General features: G+C 39.0%; 2 protein-coding genes across 2 annotated transcripts; one reads left to right on the top strand and one right to left on the bottom strand.

Annotated features, from left to right (window-relative positions):
• Positions 1-6,019: 6,019 nt before the first annotated feature.
• On the bottom strand, positions 6,020-9,480 carry LOC110720791 (acetylajmalan esterase-like). Its single transcript, XM_021899831.1, has 5 exons — positions 9,059-9,480; positions 7,311-7,523; positions 7,008-7,156; positions 6,629-6,902; positions 6,020-6,402 (listed from the first exon to the last, which is right to left on the bottom strand). Exons 1-5 carry the CDS (start codon positions 9,354-9,356, stop codon positions 6,197-6,199), a joined length of 1,140 nt encoding a protein of 379 aa, XP_021755523.1. The 5' UTR covers positions 9,357-9,480; the 3' UTR covers positions 6,020-6,196.
• A 6,468-nt stretch (positions 9,481-15,948) lies between these two features.
• On the top strand, positions 15,949-17,339 carry LOC110739553. The gene is made up of 5 exons (XM_021920035.1): positions 15,949-16,010; positions 16,071-16,137; positions 16,220-16,744; positions 16,824-16,952; positions 17,073-17,339. Exons 1-5 carry the CDS (start codon positions 15,949-15,951, stop codon positions 17,337-17,339), a joined length of 1,050 nt encoding a protein of 349 aa, XP_021775727.1.
• The last annotated feature ends 7,494 nt before the right edge of the window (positions 17,340-24,833 follow it).

Below are 24,833 nucleotides of genomic sequence, written 5' to 3'. Positions count from 1 at the left end.
GTAACTGTGTTCCTAACTTGTGCCATAAGGTTCTCCAAAAATGGCTCATGAACTTGACATCTCGATCAGAAGTGATGGTCTTTGGTATTCCATGTAGCCGTACGATTTCTCGAAAATAAAGATCAGCAATCTGCGTGGCATCATTAGTTTTATTGCACGGAATAAAATGAGCCATCTTCGAGAATCGATCAACAACAACCATGATGGAATCTTTGTTGCGTTGTGTACGAGGCAACCCAACAACAATATCCATACTAACATCATCCCAAGGAGTTTCAGGAACCGGCAATGGTGTGTAAAGACCAGTATTTTGACCTCGGGCTTTGGCAATATGGCATGCTCGACATCGTTTGACGTATCGATCGATGTCACGAACCATGTGCGGCCAATAGAAATTTTCTTTAACAATGCCAAATGTCTTATCACGACCAAAATGACAGGCAAGACCACTAGCATGACACTCATGTAATATCATCTCGCGTAGGGAACACCTTGGCAAGCACAATTGATTTCCCTTGAATAAGTAGCCATTTTGTCGATGAAACTAGCGTTGAGGGCCTCCTGAACAATTATTCCATATTTCCCCAAAATCTTCATCATCTTCATACAAGTCCTTGAGAACCTCGAAACCAATGACTTTGACTTGAAGAGTGGAGAGCAAGGCATGTCTTCTACTTAAGGCATCAGCAACCTTGTTTTGCGTCCCGGATTTGTTCTTGAGGACAAAGTGGAAGGGAGATAAGAACTTGCTCCATCTTGCATGACGACGTTGGAGTTTTTGTTGGCTGTGAAGATGCTTTAGCCAAAAGATAGTGACTCCAATGATCTAAGGATCGTACAATTGTATAGAATTCCTTCTCATAGGTTGAGTACTTGCGCCTTGACTCATTGAGTTTCTCACTAAAGAAAGAAATTGGCCATCCTTCCTGGCTGAGGACTTCACCTACACCAACTCTCGAAGCATCACAATCTACCTCGAAAAGCTTATCAAAATATGGCAAGACAAGAATTGGTGCATGGGTGATCATAATTTTCAACTTCTCAAAGCTTTGTTGAGCTGCTGGGATCCACTCAAACTTCTCCTTCTTCAGTACTTCAGTGAGCGGGGCGGCAATAGTGCTGAAATTTTTTATGAATCGGCGGTAGAAGGACGCTAGACCATGAAAGCTACGAACATCATGGATTTATTGAGGAACTGGCCATGTGTTGATGGCTTCAACTTTGCTAGGATCCATCTCGATCCCATTGCTAGAGACAACATATCCAAGAAATACCACTTTGTCGATGAGGAAGTGACATTTCTTTAGATTGGCATACAACTTTTGTTCACGAAGAACTTGGAAAATTTGTTGTAGATGATTCATATGCCCTTCAGAATTTCGACTGTACACAAGAATATCATCAAAGTAAACAACTACAAACTTGCCAATGAAAGGGCGGAATACCTGATTCATTAGTCGCATAAAGGTGTTAGGGGCATTGGAAAAACCGAACGGCATGACCATCCACTCATACAATCCATCCCTGGTCTTGAAAGAACTCTTCCGTTCATCTCCAGGTCGCATTAGGATTTGATGATATCCGCTTCGTAGATCAATCTTCGAGAACAAAACAGCATCGTGCAATTGACCAAGTAAATCATCAAGGCGCGGAATGGGAAAGCGATATTTGATAGTGATCCGATTAACGACACGACTATCAATGCACATGCGCCACGATCCGTCTTTCTTTGGGACAAGAAGTGCTGGAACTGAGCATGGACTCACACTTTCACGTACCAATCCTTTTTGCATGAGATAGATGACTTGTCGTTGAACTCTTCATGCTCTTTTGGACTCATCCTATAGGCAGCCTTATTGGGGATGACTGCTCCAGGAACAAAGTCGATGCAATGTTGAATATCACGCATTGGAGGTAAACCTTCAAGAATTTCTTCCGGCATAATGTCCCTAAATTTGCGAAGTAGAGGTTGGATCTCGTCCGATATTCCTTGATCTTCTTGATTTTCCTCGAGCATGACTAGAACACAAGCAATATTGGATTCTTTCAAGGCTATTGTAAACATTGATTCTGACACAACAAAACTCTTCTCTTGGTTTGGCTTTGCTAACAAATCCCTTTTTAGAGGTGCTAAAACAATTTTGACACCATCCTTTTCAAAGGAATAAGTGTTATGAAAGCCATCATGAATTGCAAGACGATCATACTGCCATGGATGACCCAAAAGTAGGTGACAAACATCCATAGGGATGACATCACGCCATACCTTATCCTGATACTTCTTCCCGATGGAGAAATCAACAAGGCTTCTTTTAGAGACCTTGAAATCATTCCCCTTCTTCAACCACGTGAGCTTGTATGGATAGGGGTGATCCTTTGTAGGCAGTTTCAATTTCTCGACCATGGTGGCGGCAATCACGTTCTCACAACTACCACTATCGATAATGACATCACATATTTTACCATGAGATGTACATCGAGTGTGGAAGATGTTGTTGCGTAACCACTCATCATCTTTTACTGGGGCGGCATTGAGGATACGACGAATAACTAACGATTCGCCTTCGTCAGCGTGCAAAACCTCTTCATTGTTTTCATCCTCAATATCTTCAACCTGTTCCTCTTCTAACAATTCCTCTTCGACAAGAGAAATTATTCTAGAATTTGGACATTCAGAAGCAATGTGACCAAATCCTTGACACTTAAAACATCTTCTGGAGGTAGGATTGTTGTTACCTTGCTTTTGTGGTTTGCTCGTTGTGACTGAATTCTCAACCTTCTTCGTTGATGTGCTAGAGTTGGCCTTCGGTGGAAAATTTCTGGGAGTATTTCCACGGTAAGAAGCCTCCTTAGAGACAAACTTAAATCCAGTTCTCTCCTTTGCTTGCTGGCCTTCAACCTTCACATCAAGCTTGGTGACGTCGTTGAACGACCAATATTGTTGGAGTTGTACGACTTTGGAGATTTTTGGGTCCAAACCGGTTAAGAACCTTGCAATGGTCTGCTCTTCCGGTTCAGCATTGTCGCACTTCATTGATAAATCTTCAAACTCGGCAACATACTCGGCCAAAGATTTGTTTCCTTGTTCCAAGTGATGAAACTTGAGAAACATATCTTGGCGATAGTGACTGGGTAAAAATTTACGCTTGAGTTCGCGTTTCATTTTATCCCATGTACAGATCTTACTACGACCTTCTCGTTCACGTTGTCGTCTGAGATTCTCCCACCAAATGGATGCATGTTTCTTGAATTTGATGGCGACTAGCTTGACCTTGCGTTCTTCCGGAATGTCTTTAAAATCAAAGACACGTTCAACTGTATGGAGCCATTCGATAAACTCATCGAGATGAACACCTTCTTCAAAATCTAGAATTTCAACTTTGATTCCAAACTCCTTTCCTTGGTGTCGAGGATGGCGCGTTCGTCGGGAACGAGATGTTTCTCCACTTGAATATTCACCCTCGGGTTCGTGAAATGGATTGAAATCTTCATCTGGGCTACCTGATTGTTCTCCGTCTGATTGATGGGAATGATTAGTAGCAGCTTCATAACGTGCAAGACGTTGTTGAAGTTTTTGGATTTCTCGTTGCATGTCAGATATTATAGAGTCATAGACAGGACGTTGTCGCTGATTATTTCCTCGACGTGCTCTCGGCGGCATTTTGTTAATAAAAAAATCTGAATTGTGCTATATATATATATATATATATCTCTTTTCTTTATATATATTTTTTTTATATTTTTTTTTATTTATAGTGAACGTACAGGAAATAAACTAAGAAATTTATGTAATATATCAACAACCTAACTTAAACTTATCTATTGAAGTAAGTAGATTATTTTTTTAATTATCACAAATGGAAGACTCTTGAGTGGTATTTGGTCTTCTTTGGCACATGGCCACGCACGTCATTCACTTCCTTTTTTTTAAAAAAAAAAAAAAATAGGAGTACACTAATAAAAGCCCAATAAGACTAGTCAAAGAGAGCGTGAGAAACAAAGCAATTGTATGAAAGAGAAAGAGATTACTAGAGAAATTAGAGAACAGAGTATTCAAAGAAAGAGTAAAATTAGAGCAATTCTCCCACAATCTCCATGATTCTCGGTAACCTTCTATTATAAGTGAACAGATGGTGGTGATGCGGTGGAGTTCACGGCTGGGTAAGTGTTTTTTTTATATATATTTTTTTTGTTACGGTGAGGCTTGGATGGAGAATGAAGGTGAGTTATTTATGGTGGTCGGCGACAGAGTAATGGAATGGTAATTTACGGAGGCGATTAGGTGGTTTGTGATTTTGCGGGTGGTTTTAATTAAGGCTACCACAAATATGGGTGTTGAAGCAGCGTCGGCAATTCGACAGCTTCAATGGAGGTTGGGCGAGATGGTGAACGAAACCTGGCTCTGGTACCAATTTGACACCGTACTAAGTAGGGGTCGGTTAGAATTAGCCAATTCACCACGTTGGTCGGCTGCTCCGACGATACAACTCTACTTATTCCTAGATACAGAAACACCACTAGGAACAATTGAGAGAGGAACCTTGGATACAGTAACACCACCAAGGGTTAGGGAGATAATACTCTACCTAAGAACACTCAAAGTGTTTAATTATATTTCATGTAAAAGACTTGTCCGTTAACGAGCTACAACCATGGCTATTTATAGCCTTCATTAGCAACTACTACAACTACCAGAAATTAATACGAAGCTAGCTAATTAAATGCAATGTTGAATTTCAACCTTGCCGACATGAGGGGTATGGGGTGCCGACATGGAAGTCTTCTAGAAGCAGTTTTAAACCTTGTCACTTTGTCTGCTTTGATGAAATTTGTGTTCCATAGAACTATGTGGTGTTGTGGAACCATCTTTTGATCCCTCGTGATGGGAGGGAGAACCTTATGTAATGTACTGTGGCTGCTTTGGGCTGTTTTATTGTTTTTATTTAAACTAATTTACATCCTTAAAAGAAAAATATTTTTCTTTATTTGGTTTGTAGACTGTGTAAAATGCACATACTGTTAATTAATTAACTTAATTTTATATATAAAAAAAAGGATAGTATACCCGGGTGCACCTGGAAGGCGAAAAGAATATACAGTTGTTTGATAAAGAACATACCGTGTTTGACAAAGAACATGCATTAATGCAAAGAACTGAGATAAATGTTGTTTAATTTTTTTTTAACGTAAGGAAAATAAACATAAGGACTAGGGATGTCAATGGGGCGGGTCTAGTAGGAGACCCGCCCCATCCCCGCCCCAATGGGGCGGGGATGGGTCTCGGTTTGGCGGGTGGTGGGGCGGGGATGGGGATTAAAACCATACCCGCCATGGGTGATGGGGCGGGGGTGGATTTTTAAGTTGTACCCGCCCCATCCCATCCCCGCCCTGCCCCACCCGCCCCTACTTCGTACCCGCCCCATCCCCACCTCATACCCACATCTATATATCTTTTAAAGCAAAATTACATACTTTTATTCTATATATAAAATAATTACATGAAATACAATATTAATTATAATACTTTGTACGAAACTTATATTATAACACAAAAATGTGTATAGAATGTTTTATTTTATAATTTGTATTAATTATGTAAGATTGTGTATTTGAGATACGGATATTAGGTAGATCTTGGGTGGGGATTAGACGGGTCTTTGGTGGGGATGGATATCCAAGTGGGGGTGGGGCGGGGATGGTTTTGGAGTTGTACCCGGCGGGGCGGGGATGGGGATGAAAATTGGACCCGCCGCGGGGATGGGGATGGGGATGAGGATGGGGACGAAAATATAAGGTGGGGATGGGGATGGGAAGGCCAACATCCGCCCCGCGCCGCCCCATTGACATCCCTAATAAGGACTGACCCTCCTTGTGCCTTGTTGGCAAAAATCATTCTAATGATATGCTCAAGGTCAGAGGATCAAGGGTTGGTGAGAAAGAGGAGGAAGAACATGAGGAAATTCTCGTTATGAAAATTCTTAATGCATCAGAAGAAAGAATAGAAAATAAATTTAAAGTATTACAAACATAAATATCCATACTATTATTTATTTATTTATTTATTTTGACAGAAATATCCATACTATTAGATATTAATTACAAACATAAATATCAATACTATTAGATATTAAATTGCTCATATTAGATTAAAGTAAAGATATATTACTTCGATCCATACACTAGACATCGATCTTTATTAAAGTTTAGGTAGGAACTGTCCTAACAACCAATTTGCCATGTATTTGTATGATTGTTGAGTCAAATGGGTCCCATCCCAACTCACGCGCCTATTAGGATTTGTACAAACTGTAACACCTCGACTCCCACAAGGTCTGCTTGGATCAAAATTGTATGAAGAACCTATTCCACAACATGCTTTATATAGCCCATCTTTCTCAAATCCTATACATAAATTTTCAAACATACCCCTACTTAGGTCCAACGAAAAAAAGGGTAACAAAATAAACATTATACATAATTAATGAGTATGTAACATAAACTACTATAGTAAGTGTTAGAGAACCAACTAAACCAAAAACTTAAGTCGGTGATTGAGGCTCAGAAATATGTTTTATCCTCTATCAGTAAGATCTTTAGATAATAATAATGCACATTGACAATAACTAACCTAGCGAAGAAGCATGGCGAAGGAGCCAAGTTGTGGCTGAGTAGTAGTCTCCATAAGCAATTGCAACACTCGGGTTTTCACGTTTCAAAATCTTGATAGCTTGTATTAGATGGTGATTGTGGAACCTTGAAAGAGTATTATGCTCTTTCAAGCAATGAAGATCATCATACTTTAAGGAATCATTTGAACCATATCTATACAGTAGAGAAGTAACGCAACCAATAGCAACGTTTCCCGGTACCACAACGTTAACTGCTCCAATCTTAATCACTTCCTGAAAAATAAATTATGCAAGAAACATAGCATCAATCGCGATCACTTAAATTTTGTGGACGACATTATGTGAATTAATTAGTTATGTAGATGCAAAGTAACTCACTCTAACAACATCTATGATGGTATTTACAACCTCGGGGACTAGCTTATATGCTTCTTTCATTGTTCTGCCTTGAGAGAGTGCATAGTTATAGTCATTGGCTCCAATTTCCCCTACTAGTACTAGAGATTTTCGAAGTTTTTCTTTGCACTCTGCAAGCAATTTAGTATGGAGTATAAAATAATATTCCTTTATCATTTTGAAAAAGTACACATTTTGACTTTTAATTTACACTATTATTTGTCAGTGCATAACTTTGAAACTAAACTGAAGCGAAAGAGTATATCGAGTATCTAGTACATATACCTGCTGGATTGCAACAAATATTATGGAGGTGAGACTTAAACCAACTAAGTTGAGAAACCAAGGAGACATTGGCTAGCCGCAATGTAATATTTCTTGTAGCCAAAGTTGTCGCGTCTAGAGCAGTACCACCTGCAACGGCGAAATTGGCTCCATGGTTGAAGTTGCTTCCGTTGGCAAGGAATGGGTTCACAAGTGGTAGGTGAAAGTACTTGGCTATGATTCCAAAATAAAATTTCAACAAAGTGTTAGTTAAGTTGTTAGAAATCCGGGATCAAAAACAAGCAATTATAAACAACAATGCCAAAAAACAATAAAAACAACACAAACAATTTATGGGTAACTTTGTTATCCTTCTCAGACAATCTCACTATTGAATTTGAGCTACAATACCAATTACAAACACTCTTCGTGAGCTCACAAGCTCTCTAGTATTTGCACTCACAAGCTACTAACTACTACTCACTCTCTTATGTTTTCTCTCAAAACCTTAGAGTAAGTAATTAATATGTTTTCCTCAACACAACAATGCTTGTGTGACCACTCTTCTCATGATTAGTGATACTACAACAAGACCCATGCTACAGATTATATAACACTCTACCAAGTTTGACTTGTGTTATGAAATAGCACCTTTTTGGGACTTTGAATTTGATTGAGGAACAATGCAAAGCTAAATGAGAAAGCAATTAAAAATGAACAAAATAAAAACACACAAGATTTATAGTGGTTCACTCAAAATGAGCTACATCCACTTTTGGGGTGATTGGAGCTTGTATTACTCTTCAATGGAGGAAGAATTACAATGGAGAAAGATGGTGTTCTTGGTGAGCTAATTTAAGGTCTAAGTCTCACTTGTGTTTCTCTCTCTTACTCTCTACAATGAAAAACAAGAGTATATATAGTGCAAGATGAATCAACGGTTAAGATTACATGCCGAGCAAAATAAGAAGAAATCGCAGCGTTGGAACAGGGGCTCAAAGGTTCGACCGAACCTACCCATAGTTCGGTCTAACTTAGGGTGGTTCGGTCACACCTCTCATAGGTTCGACCGCACCTACTCTAGAAATCAAAAGAGCATTAGTTCTGCCAAAAGATTCGATCGAACCTCTTAATGGTTCGATCGAACTCCCCCTGCACGGACAACACTTCTTTAAACAGTCATAACTCCCTCGATTCTTAATCAAATCAAGCTTATGACCAGTCGTTGGAAAGCTCTTGAGAAGAGCTATCACCTCCAACTTGAATCATCTCAATATCACTTCTAGATCTTGAGATATGCTCATTTGAAGTCAGCCTTTTCCATGCTTCTTTACTTAAAGCTCCAAACACCATAATACTAAAGCATATATCAACATGGAGCATTCGAGGCACACATATAACAACTTATTCTACAGGCCAACTACAAAGTGTACAAAGCACACTACCACAAAAGGAACCAAGTCAACACTTGACTTCTACACACTATCTTGCATGGCTTATTCCACACACTACTAATTGCTTGTTTTATTCTACAAGCTATCCTACTAGTGGTAGTAGTGAGTCTTGAATATACAACATAAGTCGATCTACATGTAATTCTATCATCAGATCAACCCCATTCTTATCTTACCGGGGTTAAGAGAGGGTTGTATTGATCGATCCGTGATACAATCATTGTATAATAATTAATAAAATATTTTATTTAATACGAGTGTAATAAAAGTTGATACTTTAAAGTATATACATAAAAGGTGAAAGGTGAACCATACCAAAGTAATCGACCATGAGAAGACCATCAGAGCTACGGCCAGTGGGACTACCGAAGGTCTGCCCATAAGGGAGATTTGCGGAGGGGTCATGTGACCCAGGAATCCGAATTAAGTTACCAGTATCGGAGAGGGAGTCTCCGAACTGGTAAATGGCTTCAAAGCGCGTAGTTGACAACTTTCCAGCTCGTTTAATTGTATGAAAGGCTTCAGAAGAACCGGTAGCAGTCGTAACACTACATTGTATGCAAATCAAAGAATACAGAAGAAAGAGCAAAATGAATAACTTCTTCATTTTCATGTACTGTGGTAATTTGAAGAAATATGTAGAATTTGAAAAAGGGTACGGTGCATTATTCAAATAACATTATTACATTAAGATTCGTGACTTGAATAATTAGTTTGATATTTGATCAAAAAATTAATAATATATGGGAAGTACAAGTAATTATTTAACTATATGATAATTAGTGAAGGATGTGTACTCATCAAATACGTTGTCAAGTAGCTTTATTTGACCAGACATGATTTTATAAGTAAAATTGTGGAATTACGTTAGATACATTGGATACATCACATGCATATCATTTAAATATTTAAGGGTGAGTTGTTTGATAGGACTTTAGGTTGGGTCATGTTGACTTTACCATATAAAGTGGAAAAAAAATTATTGTACTACTTCCGTTCAACGATTTAACATAAAGTAGAGAAAAAAAATGTCTAGTTATTGCACATAATCTATAACGGATGTAATATTTTTATTTAAAAATACAATTACCTTGGTCACTGTATGTGAGGAGACTGGACACATGTACATATGCTGTACGGAGAACGGATCTGGAGTACTTATTTTACATATTGTTTATTTGTAAATCTCCCGTAATGTCAAAATTCTACTCCGTAGCTAATTTTTTTTAAGAGTAGTTAATTATTCTGTTGACTTTGTGAGCATGACTCAAACATCATGCAATGAATGAGTATTTGAAAACGAAGACGACTTTCTTCAGGAAGCTTCCTTGATAAATTCGTTTGCATAGCATTTTACTTTTGACACTTTACAAACAGTTCATTTTTCATTCATATAATATATAGTACATAGTACTATAGTAGTGACTTTGCTAGATTCATTTCTATATACTACCTCGTTTTTTTTTTCTTAGAAATTCTCAATAATAGTCCTCAATTCAACTATTGCCGCACTGAAATGATAACCCTATCTTTCTGGAATTATAAAAAAATAACCCTTATTAAGAAATTTATCTCAATGATGACATTAATGTGGATTATTTGGTTAAAAAAATAAGGAATAATCATACTGCTTTCGTTTTTTTATTATTGTACCATACATGTTGGGCACACATTTTTTGATAGTGGGAAAAAAATGGAGAGAGAAGGTAAAAGTACAAAAAAAATCCATGTGATGTAAATATAAAGTAAAGAATCAACTGTTAAAAGTAAGGGTATATTAGATATTTATAGTGTGAACACACTTATTTTGTTTCTTTAAATAAAAATGGTGCAATATTTGTGAAATTTCCTTAAAAGGCAAGTGGTGCAATAATAAAAGAACGGAGGAAGTATAAAAAACGGGGGAAAAAAAAAAGTTCTCAACTTTCTTCATGCATTCAAAAACACAATTTTATGTATGTAGATTGTTGAACTGTGTGGTAGGGGTTACTTGGTCAGGGGTTACTCGAGTTTCTCAATCAAGGGTTACTCGAGTTGTAGGGCGTAGGTTACTTGAGTTACTCCTGATCGAGTAACCCCTCAAGTAACCCCTGACCGAGTAACCCCTCGAGTAATCCATGACCGAACCCCTCAAGTAACCCTTGACTGAACCCTGAAGTACGTCTTTCTCCTGAAACCAGAAGGTAGTGCGAGATTGGATTTTTTTTTATAATAGAAATGTCAACCCTATTGGGTAACCCCTGACCGAACTCATTAAGTAATCCCTGATCGAATTACTTGAGTAACACTTGACCGAATTCCTTAAATAACCCCTAATCGAGTAAAGTCGAGTGATACCTGATCGAGTAACCCATGACTGAGTAACCCCTAATCGAGTAATTAACTCGATTAACTCTTGACTGAGTAACTCGAGTAACCCTTGACCGAGTAATTCTTGACCGAGTGAAGCCCTCTAGTAACCCTTGTCCGAACCCCTCAAGTAACTACTGACCGAGTTACTCGAGTAACCCCTGACTGAATAACTCGAATAACCCCTAACAAAATAACCCGGGTAACCCCTGCCACACGGTGTGGCCTGCTACACCAAAATGTTGTTGATTCAAAACACCACAATTTCAGTTTAGTAACATCATTTCAATTTAGTAAAAACAATTTAAGTGAGGAAAAATGGAAAAGAAAAATCCAACCTTTAGGCGGTCTGACAATAAAAATCCAACCTTTCATTAATCTCATAAAAATCCAACCTTTATACCCCACCTTCTTTTACAGATCCATTTGACCTTGAACCTGTTAACATGTTATTTTTTTTCCTTTTTTTCTTTCTCCTTCCTCCTTCCTCCTTCAACCTTCATTTCTCTTTCCTTCTCCTCCATCTTTTCCGGTCACCGACCACAACCACCTAACCACGACCACCCAACCACGACCACCCAAAATTCGAGCCACCCTAACCCCTCCTCCCCAAAAATTCGAGTCACCCTAACCCCTCCCCCATGAAAACCGACCACCCCAACCCCCTCTCCCATGAAAACCGACCATTTTGAGTGAATGGTAAGGGTGGTGTTGAATGTGACTAGTGTTGGTGGCAGTGGTTTGAATGCGTGATGGAGCCGTGGGCTGGTGTGCGTGGGGTGTGAGATGCGGTCACTACAAGAAAACAGCAAAATTGCGATGGAAAAAACTCGTCGGAACTTATTCAATATCCGTCGGAAATGAGGTTTCCGACGGAATTTCATCCGAAACGTCCGTCGAAAAACACTTTGTAGGAAATTGGCCATTTTCCGACGGAAGTTCCGTCGTAAACCTCATTTCCGACGGAAATTACGACGTAAATAACTTTGTCGGAATTTAAATTGACTTTAGCTTAAGGTCCGTCCCAATTTTCCGACGGAAAAACATCCGTCGCAACCTTATTATTCCGACGGTTTTTTCCGTCGCAGAATATATTTTCCGACGGAAAATTCCGTCGGAATATTTTGCTTGCGAGGAACAATTTCGTCGGAAAACCATTTTTGCGAGGAAAAATTCCGACGGAATTTTTTGTTTGCGAGGAAAAATTCCGTCGGAATTTTATATTTGCGAGGAAAAATTCCGTCGGAATTTTATATTTGCGAGGAAAAATTCCGTCGGAACGACCTTCCAACCCGCCAAAATTTTTTGATAAAAAATACATTTCCAAACCTGAATTTTGTTTATAATAAATTGACAAAAAAAAATGCATTTCAAAACCTGAAGTTGTTGTTTAACAAAAATTAATTACCAACCTACGAAATTATATTTATTTATATATATATATATATATATATATATATATATAATAATTATGTACTAGTACAAAAGATAGTCCATAATTTGGTATCCATACCAAATAAAAGCTATGTTAGAGTGGATCTTTGCTAGACTAAAGCTAAGCTACGCAATCGCCTGGGTACCCTGGCCTGCTCCACCACTACCCGGGTCGTCCCTTAGGTCTCGATGCTGAGGATGAATGGTGGAACATGAGTCGATGTTGGTAAAACGACTCATCATCTCATCCATACTCTCCTTGTATCTCCTCTTTATTTCAGTCATTTGGGAGTCAATTCGGCTTTGCATCTCGACTTCCATTTGAGATTGGAGAGCTTGCACCCTATGTTCCATCTGATCTTGCATCTGAGAAATGATAGACGGCGTGTATTGCTGTGAAGAACGGGAAACTCGACCCATCCGGTTGCCATAGTAGAGCTCTGCACTTTGGCCAAGTCCCTTCACACGACCCTTCTTATTGCGCCCACCCACCATCTCCCAATACAACTCATTGGGACACTTCTGAATCCCCTGACTCCTTGTTTCTTCGAGCTTCTTCTGGTAGGTCTCCTACAAAATATTGATGATAATAAAAAAAATTGTTAAAAAAACAACCAACAATATAAGGTAAGGTTTCTTATTCTTGATTATTCAAGCTAATTTGGCCTATATGGCTGAAATTTTAGGTGTTTTCCATCAAATGGACTAGTTCTTTCTTCTAACATTCTAATATCAAATAATTTTAGGTGCCTATGGATAGAAATCAAGAAACTGACTTTGACGCGGCGCTGGCAACAACAACCAGCCACGGCGAGGGAAGGGAGGAGGCCGGAGGCTGCGGTTGTGGTGGTCAGGGCAAAGAAAGTCAGATTTGAATGTAATTAAAAAAAACAAAAACCAAAAAAAAAAGTTGTAAACTGACCTAGACGCGGCGCCGGAGGCTCGACGGAAAACAAGCCGCCCCTTCAACCGCCCTTGTCTTTCTCTTTCTCCTTCTCGTCCTCTTTTTCTTTCTCCTTCTCGTCCTCTTTTTCTTTCTCCTTCTCGTCCTCTTTCTCTCTTACATTGTCGGCTCCGTTTGGGTCATCGTCGGCGGCGGATGCGTGACGGATGGCGGAGGTTGCGTGACGGACGGCGGCGGTGTGGTCCCCTTTTTCTCTTTTCCTCTCTCTTTCTCTCTCTTTCTCTTTCTTCTGTGCAACGACAAATTCAATTCCCCCTTTAGTTTTTAGGTTAAAAATGAACTTGGGTAATTTTTTAAAAAAACCTATTATTTTTCGACGGAAATAATTTCCGTCGTAATTCCATCTTCCGACGGAATTTTTCGTCGCAAACTATTTTCGGCAAAATATTCCGTTGGAAAAAGGAAATCACGACGGAAAATATTTCCATCGGAAATATTACAACGGAAAATCGTCCGTCGATAAATTGCGTCGAAATATATTCCGTCATAATTTTTGAAATTTGCGACGGAAAAATAGCTCCGTCGGAACCGGTCCATCGCTAATTAGCCTATTTTTAGTAGTGGGTGTTGTTATTGCGGGTTGCGGAGCTAATAATTAGTGGTGGTTGTGGCTTGAGGTTGGCGGCTTCATTGATGAATTGGGTGGTCTGGGTTGAAATTGGTGAGATGGTGGTGTTGGTGTGAAGGGAAGGAAATGGAGTTGTGGGCTTGTGATTGGTGTTTGATGATGGTGGTTCTGGTCGGTTATTGGTTTTTTGGGTTTTTTTTTTGTCTTTAAAAATTTTTAAAAAAAATTAGCCTATTAATAGCTGACACGTGGCATGTAACATACAAAAACCGGTCATCAACAGGTAATGGATCTTTAGATGACAGTGGGGTATAAAGGTTGGGTTTTTATGAGATTAATTAAAGGTTGGATTTTTATTGTCAAATCGCGCAAAGGTTGGATTTTTAGTTTCCATTTTTCCTATAAGTAAAGCAAAATAATTTTAGTTCAGCACAACTAATTTCAATACGAAAATTTAGTTTTTAAAAAAAATAAAAAAATAAAAATAAGAATAAGAAGTTAACCGGCCTAATTTTATTTTTTGGGGGAAATAGAGGGGCAAGCCCCCGTGAACAGGCCTAGTACAAGTACGTTAACGGGATTACGGTAAACTAGAGGAAATACAACAATATTTTTTCTTGGTAATTCTCATCAAATTGTTTCAGACGTCACATAATACAAAAATTAGAAGAATTTTTATATTTGAGATTAATGGCATTGGACTCTACATGACAATCAGGTTACTCATTTTTTCAACTCTATTTTTTTTTTCTCAACTCATCAAGTTCTCAGCTTTCTTCTTGCATTCAAATTTTGGGGCTTTCTTTATTTAAATATCATAACATTATTAATTTTGATAATTAAACCCTAGCTTTGATTGTGTGCGATTTGTATTTTGAGATTAAAATTGCGAGTAGTTTTTATTTGCAGATTGAATATATTTTGGTAAAAAGGGTTTATTTATTTAAGATTTTAGGGTGGTTTTATCGTATAAATTACTAATCTCTTTGATTTCTAATAAACTAGATGAGAATTTGATTTCAAATAGTTTGTAATTTAAGTAATTTTTTTTTTTTGTATTGATAAGAACTTTATAAAATAAAATTGTGACAAAGGACCCTTTAAGTGGTCGACTTTTTGAAAAAAGACCTTATAAGTGAAAACTTGTGAAAAAGGACCTTTTAAGTTGCATTTTGTTTGTATGGGGTATTTGGGTGACCTTCCGTGGTGGTCAATGCTAGAGCTCCAGCGTTGACTATCACTTGTTAGTCACGTGATTTTTTTTTTTTTTTTAAAAAAAAAAATCCCCAAATTTCCCTCCTTTCCCGACCTAACTCTTTCATTGGTTAGGTCGGAAAAGGAGGGAAATTTTGGGTTTTTTTTTTTAAAAAAAAAAGTCACGTGACTAACACGTGATAGTCAACGTCTGAGGTTCGGCATTGACCACACGTAAGGTCGCAAGCTCACCCAAGTACACCACATAAACAAAATGCAACTTAAAAGGTCATTTTTCACAAGTTTTTACTTAAAAAATCCTTTTTCAAAAAGTCGACCTCTTAAAAATCCTTTTTCACAATTTTCTCACTTTATAATTGAGCTTGGTTCTTGTAATCTTGTTTAGAAACTAAAATCCATTGAATGGTCTATAATTCGACGATTGTTGGCAAATTGCCTATTAATTTGGATTTTGTAGAGCCTATTTTAAGTTATTCGGATCACTCTAAGCGAAAGTCTGAATAACTTATGAAATTTAGTAAATAGCTGAAAGGCTTTAATGAAAAATTTAAGATTATTTTTGGTATCATATACTCTGAATTTTGAGGATGATGTTCTTCCATATATTTCAGAAATATGATTTTTAAACAGAAGACTGACACTTTTTAGTGGGAAAAAAAAGTACCAATAAGTGAGATGTACTTGAGATCTTTAAGCGGTAAAGAACTCGATAATCGCGACTTGGGCGCAAAATCTATGTATCTCTTAGCTTAGTGCCATCTTAATAATTGGCCTGCTTTATGTGAAGTTTAAAGCAGGTATTGGTACCACAAGCAAGCTAAGGAGAAGCAGTTTAAGCTTAGTTCAAGAATTTGCTCTAAATCTGTTATTTTTGTTGCAGGAATGAGCAAGCAGCTGTGCAAAGAGAGCAATGATATTATCAGCAACTTGCCATTACATTTAACAGAGTGTATATTCAGAAATCATTGAAAATATTCTACTTCGTCACATTGGCCCTATTCATAAACTTGATCTTACTATCCCCTCTTGGATGTTTTCAGAAATCGACATCAATCATTGGCTATTACTATTGGATTCTCCTAGTAGCATCAAAGAATTTGTTCTCAAAAACTATATTAAGTCTCTGTCACAAAAGCTGCCTGGTTGTTTGTATTCTTTTGTGGGGTTGACGCAGTTGACACTATTCAATTGCCATGATCTGAATCTCCCCCCAACATTCAAAGGATTTCCTTGCCTTATTAGCATGGACCTGCATATATCCAGTGTACCAGTCGGAGCATTAGAGGCACAGATGTTGGAAAAGCTTATTTCCCTTTGCTCACGATTACAGAAACTCACATTATGTATCCTCGGAAAGATGATTAATTTTACAATTTGTGCTCCTGAACTTCAAGATTTGGTTGTGAAAGACATTATGTCTAGTCTATCCCTGAAAGCCACTGGAAATATAAAAACTATAGGAGTGGATGCGGTACTTTTGCAGGATGCTGGATTGAAGAGAAGCATGGGAGAATTGTAAACTTTATTGTGATCTTGAACCTCTTGAAAAGCTTGGAGAAGATTTGGAATCTTTACAAACTCTTAAACTTTTGGAAGTACCATTAAATTGTAATTATGCAGTCCCTTTTATCCTCTGCTTATTTCGAAGCTCTCCTCACTTACAACGACTATGCATCAATGTAAGTGTTTTCCATAGCTCATATATCATGTTCACCTATTATCTTTCAGCTTGCTTGAATACTATCTCAAATCTTACTTGAATGATGAGTAATCTAACATTTACTCTCGTGTAAAATTAGGCTTCATCGTTTGAGAAATGTTCAGGGAAGAGTGTTCAGAATAAGGGAAACTTCACACTTCCCTGTCTTAAATATGTTGAATTTGCCTTTAAGGCAAGTGTGGAGTTAGAGTTGATAAAAATTCTACTAGCATCCTGTCCAGCTCTTGAGGTCATGACAATTGTGCTCAGTGAGACTTTTACTGCTGAAAATAAGTTAGAAGTAGCGAAGGAGTTGATGCAATATGACCGAGCCTCGCCAAATGTGGAGATTATTCTAAAGCCTTGAGACTTCAGCCCAATAAGGTGCGACGTATAAGAAAAGATTCATGTGGAGAATAATCCAGAATATAACAAGAATGTTACTCAGGTTGATCTACTAATTTTATGTTTAATTCTTCAAACTATGATTTATCAATTGTGTTAGAGAATATGTAAAGGTTCTCTTCCTAGAGAATGTGTAAAGGTTCTCATATTTATTTTGTGTAATTATTGTAACCCTAGGTTGTAATCACCTATATATTTTGGTTAATGGTTCATCGCTAGCTCAAGGAGAATTACACAATCTCACATGGTATCACAGCCTACTAGGTTCTTTTCTTTCCTTCCTCGACACCCTAGCCGATCTTAGATCCTGTGCTTAGCCATTCTTAGCCAACCTCTCCCTCAATGGCAGGTGATGATGATGTACCTCCTCCCCCTCCTCCCTCCCACACGCTCCTCCATCCAGCTTTTACTGCCAACATCAAAACTCTCATGAGTGTCACTCTTGATCAAGAAGAAGGCCATTATGCGACTTGGGTTGAGCTCTTCCAAATTCAAGCGGTTTCCTTCAACGTTCTCGATCATATTGATGATCAAGTCCCTCGTCCAGCAGGGATTAATGATGATGTATGGAAGCGATTGGACGCTATAGTGAAGCAATGGATATATGGGACGATTTCCAGGGACCTTGTTCACACGATCATGAAACCGGGTGCCTCTGCTCTCGAATTATGGACCCGGCTTGCTGAAATTTTTCATGACAATAAGCATACTCGCGATGTGTATTTGGAGGAGCAGTTTGCTAATACTCGACTCGAGAATTTTTCCAATATGTCCGATTACTGCAAACAAATTAAACTTCTTGCTGACCAACTCGCTAATGTTGATAGCCCGGTCACCGATCGTAAGATGGTGATGCAACTGATCGCCGGTCTCACAAAGGGGGAATACGACACTTTGGCCGGAATCGTTTCTCAAACTGATCCAACCCCTAGTTTCAACAAGGCAAGGTCAATGTTCCTTTTGGGAAGAGACGCGCAAGAACAAGCAAGAGCAGCACGAGCAGCAGGTGCTCGTTGCTCAAGGCCAGACCGCACCACCGCCGACCAATCGACAGCCGCAGCAACAGCAGGCAGAACAGCCACGTGGTGGTGGTCAAGGTGGGCGAGGCCGCGGACGAGGAAAGAATAGCAAAGGGCGTGGTCGAGGCAAAAATCAGAATTATCAAGGTTCTTCTGGGCCTAGATATGGGGCCCAATATCATCAGCAGGCCCCTCAGTGGGGCAGCCCGCCATTCTAGCAGCAACCTCACGGACAGTGGGCCTCACCACCCTGTCCGTACCCCACTAGGCCTGCCACACCTCAGCAGTACCGTGGGCCTCAACAGCAACAAGGGGGCCTTTTGGGTCCGGGTCCACGACCACCAGCAAACCAGGCATACTTCACCTCTTCTGCCAACACCGGATATGGACCACTAATGACACCCACTAAATTTGGGCAGGCTTACAGTTCTATGGGCTTCCAACAGCCCGACAATGGGTGGTACATGGACACCGGTGCTACATCCCATCTCACACGGGACTCGGGTAATTTTTCTAAATTATTTAGCTTGAGCAATCCTCAATATATTTTGGTTGGCAATGACAAATGCATTCCTATTCATGGCTGTGGTACACTTACCACCCCCTCACCAAACAACCAATTCAACCTCAATAATGTCCTTTATGTTCCCAACATAATTAAAAACTTGATTTCCGTTAGAAAACTTTGTTGTGACAATTATGTTTCGGTTGAGTTTGACTCTTTTGGTTTTTCTGTGAAGGACCGTCACTTGGGGACAATTCTAGCGAGGTGCAATAGTGCGGGGGACCTCTATCCTTTCTCTTCCGCTTCCGCTTCAAATAGCAATAGTCATCTCTCTCTAGCTGCAATCTCTCCCTCAACCTGGCATCATAGACTTGGGCACCCCGGAGAGCCTGTTTTTGATTTTCTTAGGAAAAACAATTTGATAAGTTGTAATAAGAGAGATAAATATCATTTTTGCTACTCATGTCCTTTAGGGAAACATGTACGCCTTCCTTTTAAATCTTCTAATAATGTTACTTTCTCTCCTTTTGACATCATTCATGCGGATTTATGGACTTCTCCCATTCGTAGCAAATTGGGTCACAAATATTATTTGATTTTCCTTGATGATTTCTCTCATTTTTTGTGGGTCTTTCCTCTCAAATACAAATCACAAGTCTATGACATTTTTCTGAATTTTCGGACATTTGTTAAAACTCAATTTGAAAAAAATATTAAAACTTTTCAAAGCGATAATGGACGTGAATTTGACAACTCTCCATTTCACAAGTTTTGTGCGGATAATGGCATGGTCTTTCGTTTTTCTTGTCCCAACACTTCTTCTCAAAATGGGAAAGCCGAAAAAATTATACGCACCATAAACAATATGTCTCGAACTATTCTTTTTCATGCCTCTCTTCCTCCTTCTTTTTGGGTTTATAGCATACACATGGTAGCCTATGTTCTCAACATCTTACCTTCCAAAACTATTCACAACAAAACGCCGACTAAGATTCTTTTTCGTAGAGTACCTACTTATGATCATCTTCGCGTTTTTGGTTGTCTATGCTACCCCAATTTAAGTGCCACCGCACCTCATAAGCTTGCACCTCGCTCCAAACCTTGTGTTTTTTTTGGGTTTTCCATCTAATCATAGGGGCTACTTATGTTATGACCTTTCCTCTAATAAAATCACTACCTCTAGGCACGTTACCTTTGTTGAAGATATATTCCCATTCTCCAATCTCCAACAATTCAAAATTGAGGATTACGATTTTTTGGACTTTGATTCTTCTGCCTCCCTTACACCCCTTGTGCAAGCCCATTTACCTGCTAGCCCAACTCCCTTGGCCATACCCACGACCCCACAAACCAGCCCAACCCTTTCTCCTACCAATTCCCCCAACCACTCTCACTCTCACGCTGCTTCCCCGATCAGTCCGCAAGCTGGCCGCGGCTCACAGCAGCCTCCCACGGGCCACCCGCGGACACCCCTGCCACCCCACTCCAGCAGCCCCATCTCTCCCTCGATCCAATTCGGATCACTACCTAACCCCACACCCATCACTCCTCCCCCTCGTCCTACTCCTTCTCATTCACATGTCATGCTCTTGCTAGCCAACACACTTGGGATCTTGTCCCCCGGCCGGAGGGAATGAATATTATCTGATGCATGTGGTTATATAAACACAAATATAGGGAGAATGGTGACTTGGAGAGACACAAAGCTCGCCTTGTTGTGAACGGGAAATCTCAAAAGATTGGGGTGGATTGTGATGAGACGTTTAGTCCCGTGGTAAAACCGGCTACTATTCGTACAGTGTTGAGTATTGCTATGGGGAAGGATTGGCCTATTCATCAATTGGATGTTAAAAATGCATTTTTGAACGGTGATCTCAAGGAAACAGTATATATGCATCAAACTCCCGGGTTTGTGAACAAAGATGCCCCTACTCATGTATGTCGCCTCCGGAAATCGTTGTATGGTTTGAAACAAGCCCCAAGGGCATGGTACCACAGGTTTGCCAATTTCATCTTGCGGCTTGGGTTTGTTTGTAGTAAGAGCGACAACTCTTTGTTCATTTTGCATCATGGGAAGGACACAGCCTATCTCCTTCTCTATGTAGATGACATAGTCCTCACCGCTTCTTCAGATCAGTTGAAATCTGCTATCATTGCTGCCCTCAAAGCAGAATTTGCAATGTCCGATTTGGGAAGATTGAGCTATTTTCTCGGGGTCTCTATCAATCGCACTCCAGAGAGTATGTTCCTTTGCCAACGCAAATATGCTGCTAAAATTGTTCAACGTGCCCAAATGTCCAACTGCAAAGCCGTGGCTACTCCAGTTGACTCCAAGTCGAAATTAGGGGCTGACGATGGTGCCCCTGTCGCTGATCCATCTTTGTATAGGAGTTTGGCTAGTGCTTTGCAATACCTCACATTTACGAGGCCGGATATTTCTTATGTCGTTCAACAAATTTGCCTTTTTATGCATGATCCGAGGGAGCCACATTTTAATGCCCTCAAGCGAATAATCGGATATGTCAAGGGTACTCTCACCCTCGGCTTGCACCTATATTGCTCTGCTCCAACGCAACTGGTTGCGTACACGGACGCCGATTGGGGCGGCTGTCCTGATACGCGACGCTCCACCTCGGGGTATTGCGTGTACTTGGGTGATAACCTCATTTCTTGGTCAGCCAAACGACAAGCCACATTGTCCCGTTCAAGTGCAGAAGCTGAGTATAGGGGCGTTGCTAATGTGGTTGCCGAATCGTGTTGGCTCCGAAATCTTCTTCTTGAGCTACATTGTCCCCTTCGCAAGGCTACCTTGGTCTATTGTGATAATGTATCCGCCGTCTATCTTTCTAGTAATCCGGTTCAACACCAACGAAAAAAACATATAGAGATGGATATACATTTTGTTCGGGAAAAGGTTGCTTTGGGTCAGGTTCGTGTCCACCATGTTCCCTCATCTTACCAATACGCGAATATTTTCACCAAGGGCCTTCCACGACAATTGTTTTTTGAGTTTAGACACAGTCTAAGCGTTCGTCCACCTCCCGCTACGACTGCGGGGGTGTGTTAGAGAATATGTAAAGGTTCTCTTCCTAGAGAATGTGTAAAGGTTCTCATATTTATTTTGTGTAATTATTGTAACCCTAGGTTGTAATCACCTATATATTTTGGTTAATGGTTCATCTCCAGCTCAAGGAGAATTACACAATCTCACAAATTGTCATACACATTTTAAGGCTTCGTCTGCTTTGATGGAATTCAAGTTCCATGAAACTTTGAGGGTGCTGCAACACCATTTTTGACCCCCCATGATTGGAAAACCTTATGTAGCGTACTATGGATGCTTTGCGCGGCTTTAATAATGTGGTCTGAATGTTGGTTGAGCCTTGCCCAACTAACTCTCCCTCCATTTATATTATTCGTCGATGTAAGGTATTATTGCGCGGGATGGTTGGAAAGTGACTATTAGTCACTGCTATAGGGAAGCTAATCGTGCTACTGATTGGTTAGGCAACTATGGAGTCAACGTGGCGCAAAGGATGGTCATCTTTGAGGCTGTCCCGGAGGACCTTCTCCCCGTTTATTGGAGGATTTGAGTGGTGTGGCAAGGGCTAGATTGGTCCTGGTGGATAGGGCTTAGTTTTGCTTTTGTGTTGTTTTCTTTTTTGCTGATTATTTTGTTTTTCTTTGTTTTGTTCGGGTTTTGACCCTCTTTTGCACCAAAAAAAAATCTAATTGTACGTCTTTACCAAAAACAAATTGTATACTGAAATTTTCATTTTTCGTTGTTTGGTTTATTAAAGGTGGATATCTTATTATGAAATTTTTTTATCAATACCAGTATTGAAATAAAGTTTTTTAGATCTCCTAAAACTCCGCGCATGGAGAAATGAAGTAAGTATTAAAAATGGGGGAGACGGGGAGTAATATATGTAGGTAGATAGAACTATGGTAGACCACAACTTTACTCTTACTATAATTTAATCAGTGGCGAATCCAAGATTTTCGAACTTATGAGTCACCATCAAAAATTGATCACTTATTTCAATCCAAAAATTATATAAAAAAATTATATTTTACCAAAATGATTTCAAATCAAAAATAGGACATAAAAATACATACTATAAAACTAATCATTAAGCTAAGGGTCTGTTCTCATTGACTGAACTGAAACTTTATGATAGCAAGTAAACACTCAGTAAGCTAGTCCAACTATGACTTCGGGTAACAAACCTTGCTTCAGTTCATTCTCTAGTCTCTACACGATACATGATTCTTATACGCAGAAATCAGAGAACATGATACCAAAAAATCTTAAACAACTTACCCTCAACAATTTCCACAAGAATCATTTCGGTTCCTACTAGAGACTAAAGACCATCATCTTATTTTAAATCCTGAACAACCCTAGTTAAAATTGTAAAGATCATTTCAATGTACCAAACTATCAACCATCATTTTAAGTATCCTGTAAAAGAAATTGGCCTGTAAAATTTTGGACTTTAGCTCAAAATTGGCTCTGCAAAATCTAAAGACAAGTGGGAAATTCGCCAACAATAACCAAATTATAGATTTTCAATAGCTTTTACAAACAAGATTACAAGAGCCCAAGTTCAATTGAAAAGTGTTGAATTCAGCGATGTATCAAATTTCATATCAATACAGAAAAACTATTCAAATTACAGACCATTTGAAATACAATTCACATCTAATTTGTCAGAAATCAAAGAGAATTAGTGACAAGTTACCCTAAAACCCCTCAAAAAAATTCACTCTTTCTCCCAAAATATCTGCATTTTATTCAATCTACATGTAAAATCTACTCCCAATTCTAATCTCAACATACAAATAGCACACAATTAAAACAAGAGTTTAATAATTCAAATTAATACTTAGAGATGAAATGTAATGAGTATTTTAAAGAAAACCCCAAAAATTGAATGATAACGAAAGTTAGGAACTTAATGAACGAGCCAGCCCCCATTGATATCATTTCGTTGATATAATGGCATTTCCGCAATTATTAGACTTACTTTTAGTATTTGTACTACCAAGGCTGAATAGGACACCGTTTTATCTCCTTTTTGAGCCCGTTTTGAAATAACCCTTTTGGAGAGAGAAACCACAGTATACAAAGAAAAGTTACATTGGAACAACATCACTGGCGCACTTACAGGTCGATCTTAGCTTAATTTATGCACGTGGTTCCTTGAATTTTAGGTATGGTGTTTAAGGCTACCCAAACCCAAGAACAGTAGTACACAAACTGGAATTTTACAACTCCCGATCCGAAAAAAATGAAAAGTCAAAACCACCAATCGCCATGGCTCCATGCTTGAATGCTTGACATTACCTAGTAACTTGCTGTACCCTATCTTCTTCACCCTTTGTCACCTTTCCGGCGATATATTCCGGCGGCTTTGATGAGAATGCATAGAGATGAAAAAAAAAATAGTAACCTGACTGACAAGTGGACTCCAATGCCATTAATTCCAAATATCCAAATTCTGTCAATTTGATGAGAATTACCTCAAGGGCTCAAGGATTTTTTTCTCTTCAATTTAAGAACTTTTTCTAGTCTGGTAAGAGTGACTGACTTTGTAAGGGCTTTTTCTAGTCTGGTCTCAAACTCGCAATCTATATGTCTGTATTGTTTTCCTTTGCTAAAGTTTTGTCAGACCTTTATGTTTTCTACTTTAGCGTTTTAAGAGAGAATTCAAGTTAATCTCTGAGATTGACATGAAAAGTTAATCTCCTCTCACAGTATATTATTTTATTTTTATTTTTTGAATAACAAAAGTGAAAATAATAAAGTGACACGAAAACAAATGCATAAAGTTATGAGAGGAGATTAACTTGAAATGTTAATCTCGGAGATTAACTGGGGCTCCCTCAGCTTTTTACCAATATTTTAAAACTTTCTTAAATTTTAGGA

This window comes from Chenopodium quinoa, unplaced genomic scaffold (assembly GCF_001683475.1).
Source record: "Chenopodium quinoa cultivar QQ74 unplaced genomic scaffold, ASM168347v1, whole genome shotgun sequence".
In the NCBI taxonomy this organism is placed as follows: domain Eukaryota; kingdom Viridiplantae; phylum Streptophyta; class Magnoliopsida; order Caryophyllales; family Amaranthaceae; genus Chenopodium; species Chenopodium quinoa.
Note: the sequence above shows the minus strand (reverse complement) of the source record. Positions and strands in the feature narration are given on the sequence as shown.

Coding starts and splice junctions, on each gene's coding strand:
- LOC110720791 (XM_021899831.1), bottom strand. CDS start 9,356: ATGAAAATGAAGAAGTTATTCATTTTGCTCTTTCTTCTGTATTCTTTG. Junction 7,524..9,058: donor TCTCATGGTCGATTACTTTG/GTATGGTTCACC, acceptor TTGGAATCATAG/CCAAGTACTTTCACCTACCA. Junction 6,403..6,628: donor TCGCCATGCTTCTTCGCTAG/GTTAGTTATTGT, acceptor ATTTATGTATAG/GATTTGAGAAAGATGGGCTA.
- LOC110739553 (XM_021920035.1), top strand. CDS start 15,949: ATGTACTTGAGATCTTTAAGCGGTAAAGAACTCGATAATCGCGACTTG. Junction 16,745..16,823: donor AAACTATAGGAGTGGATGCG/GTACTTTTGCAG, acceptor CCTCTTGAAAAG/CTTGGAGAAGATTTGGAATC. Junction 16,953..17,072: donor TACAACGACTATGCATCAAT/GTAAGTGTTTTC, acceptor GTGTAAAATTAG/GCTTCATCGTTTGAGAAATG.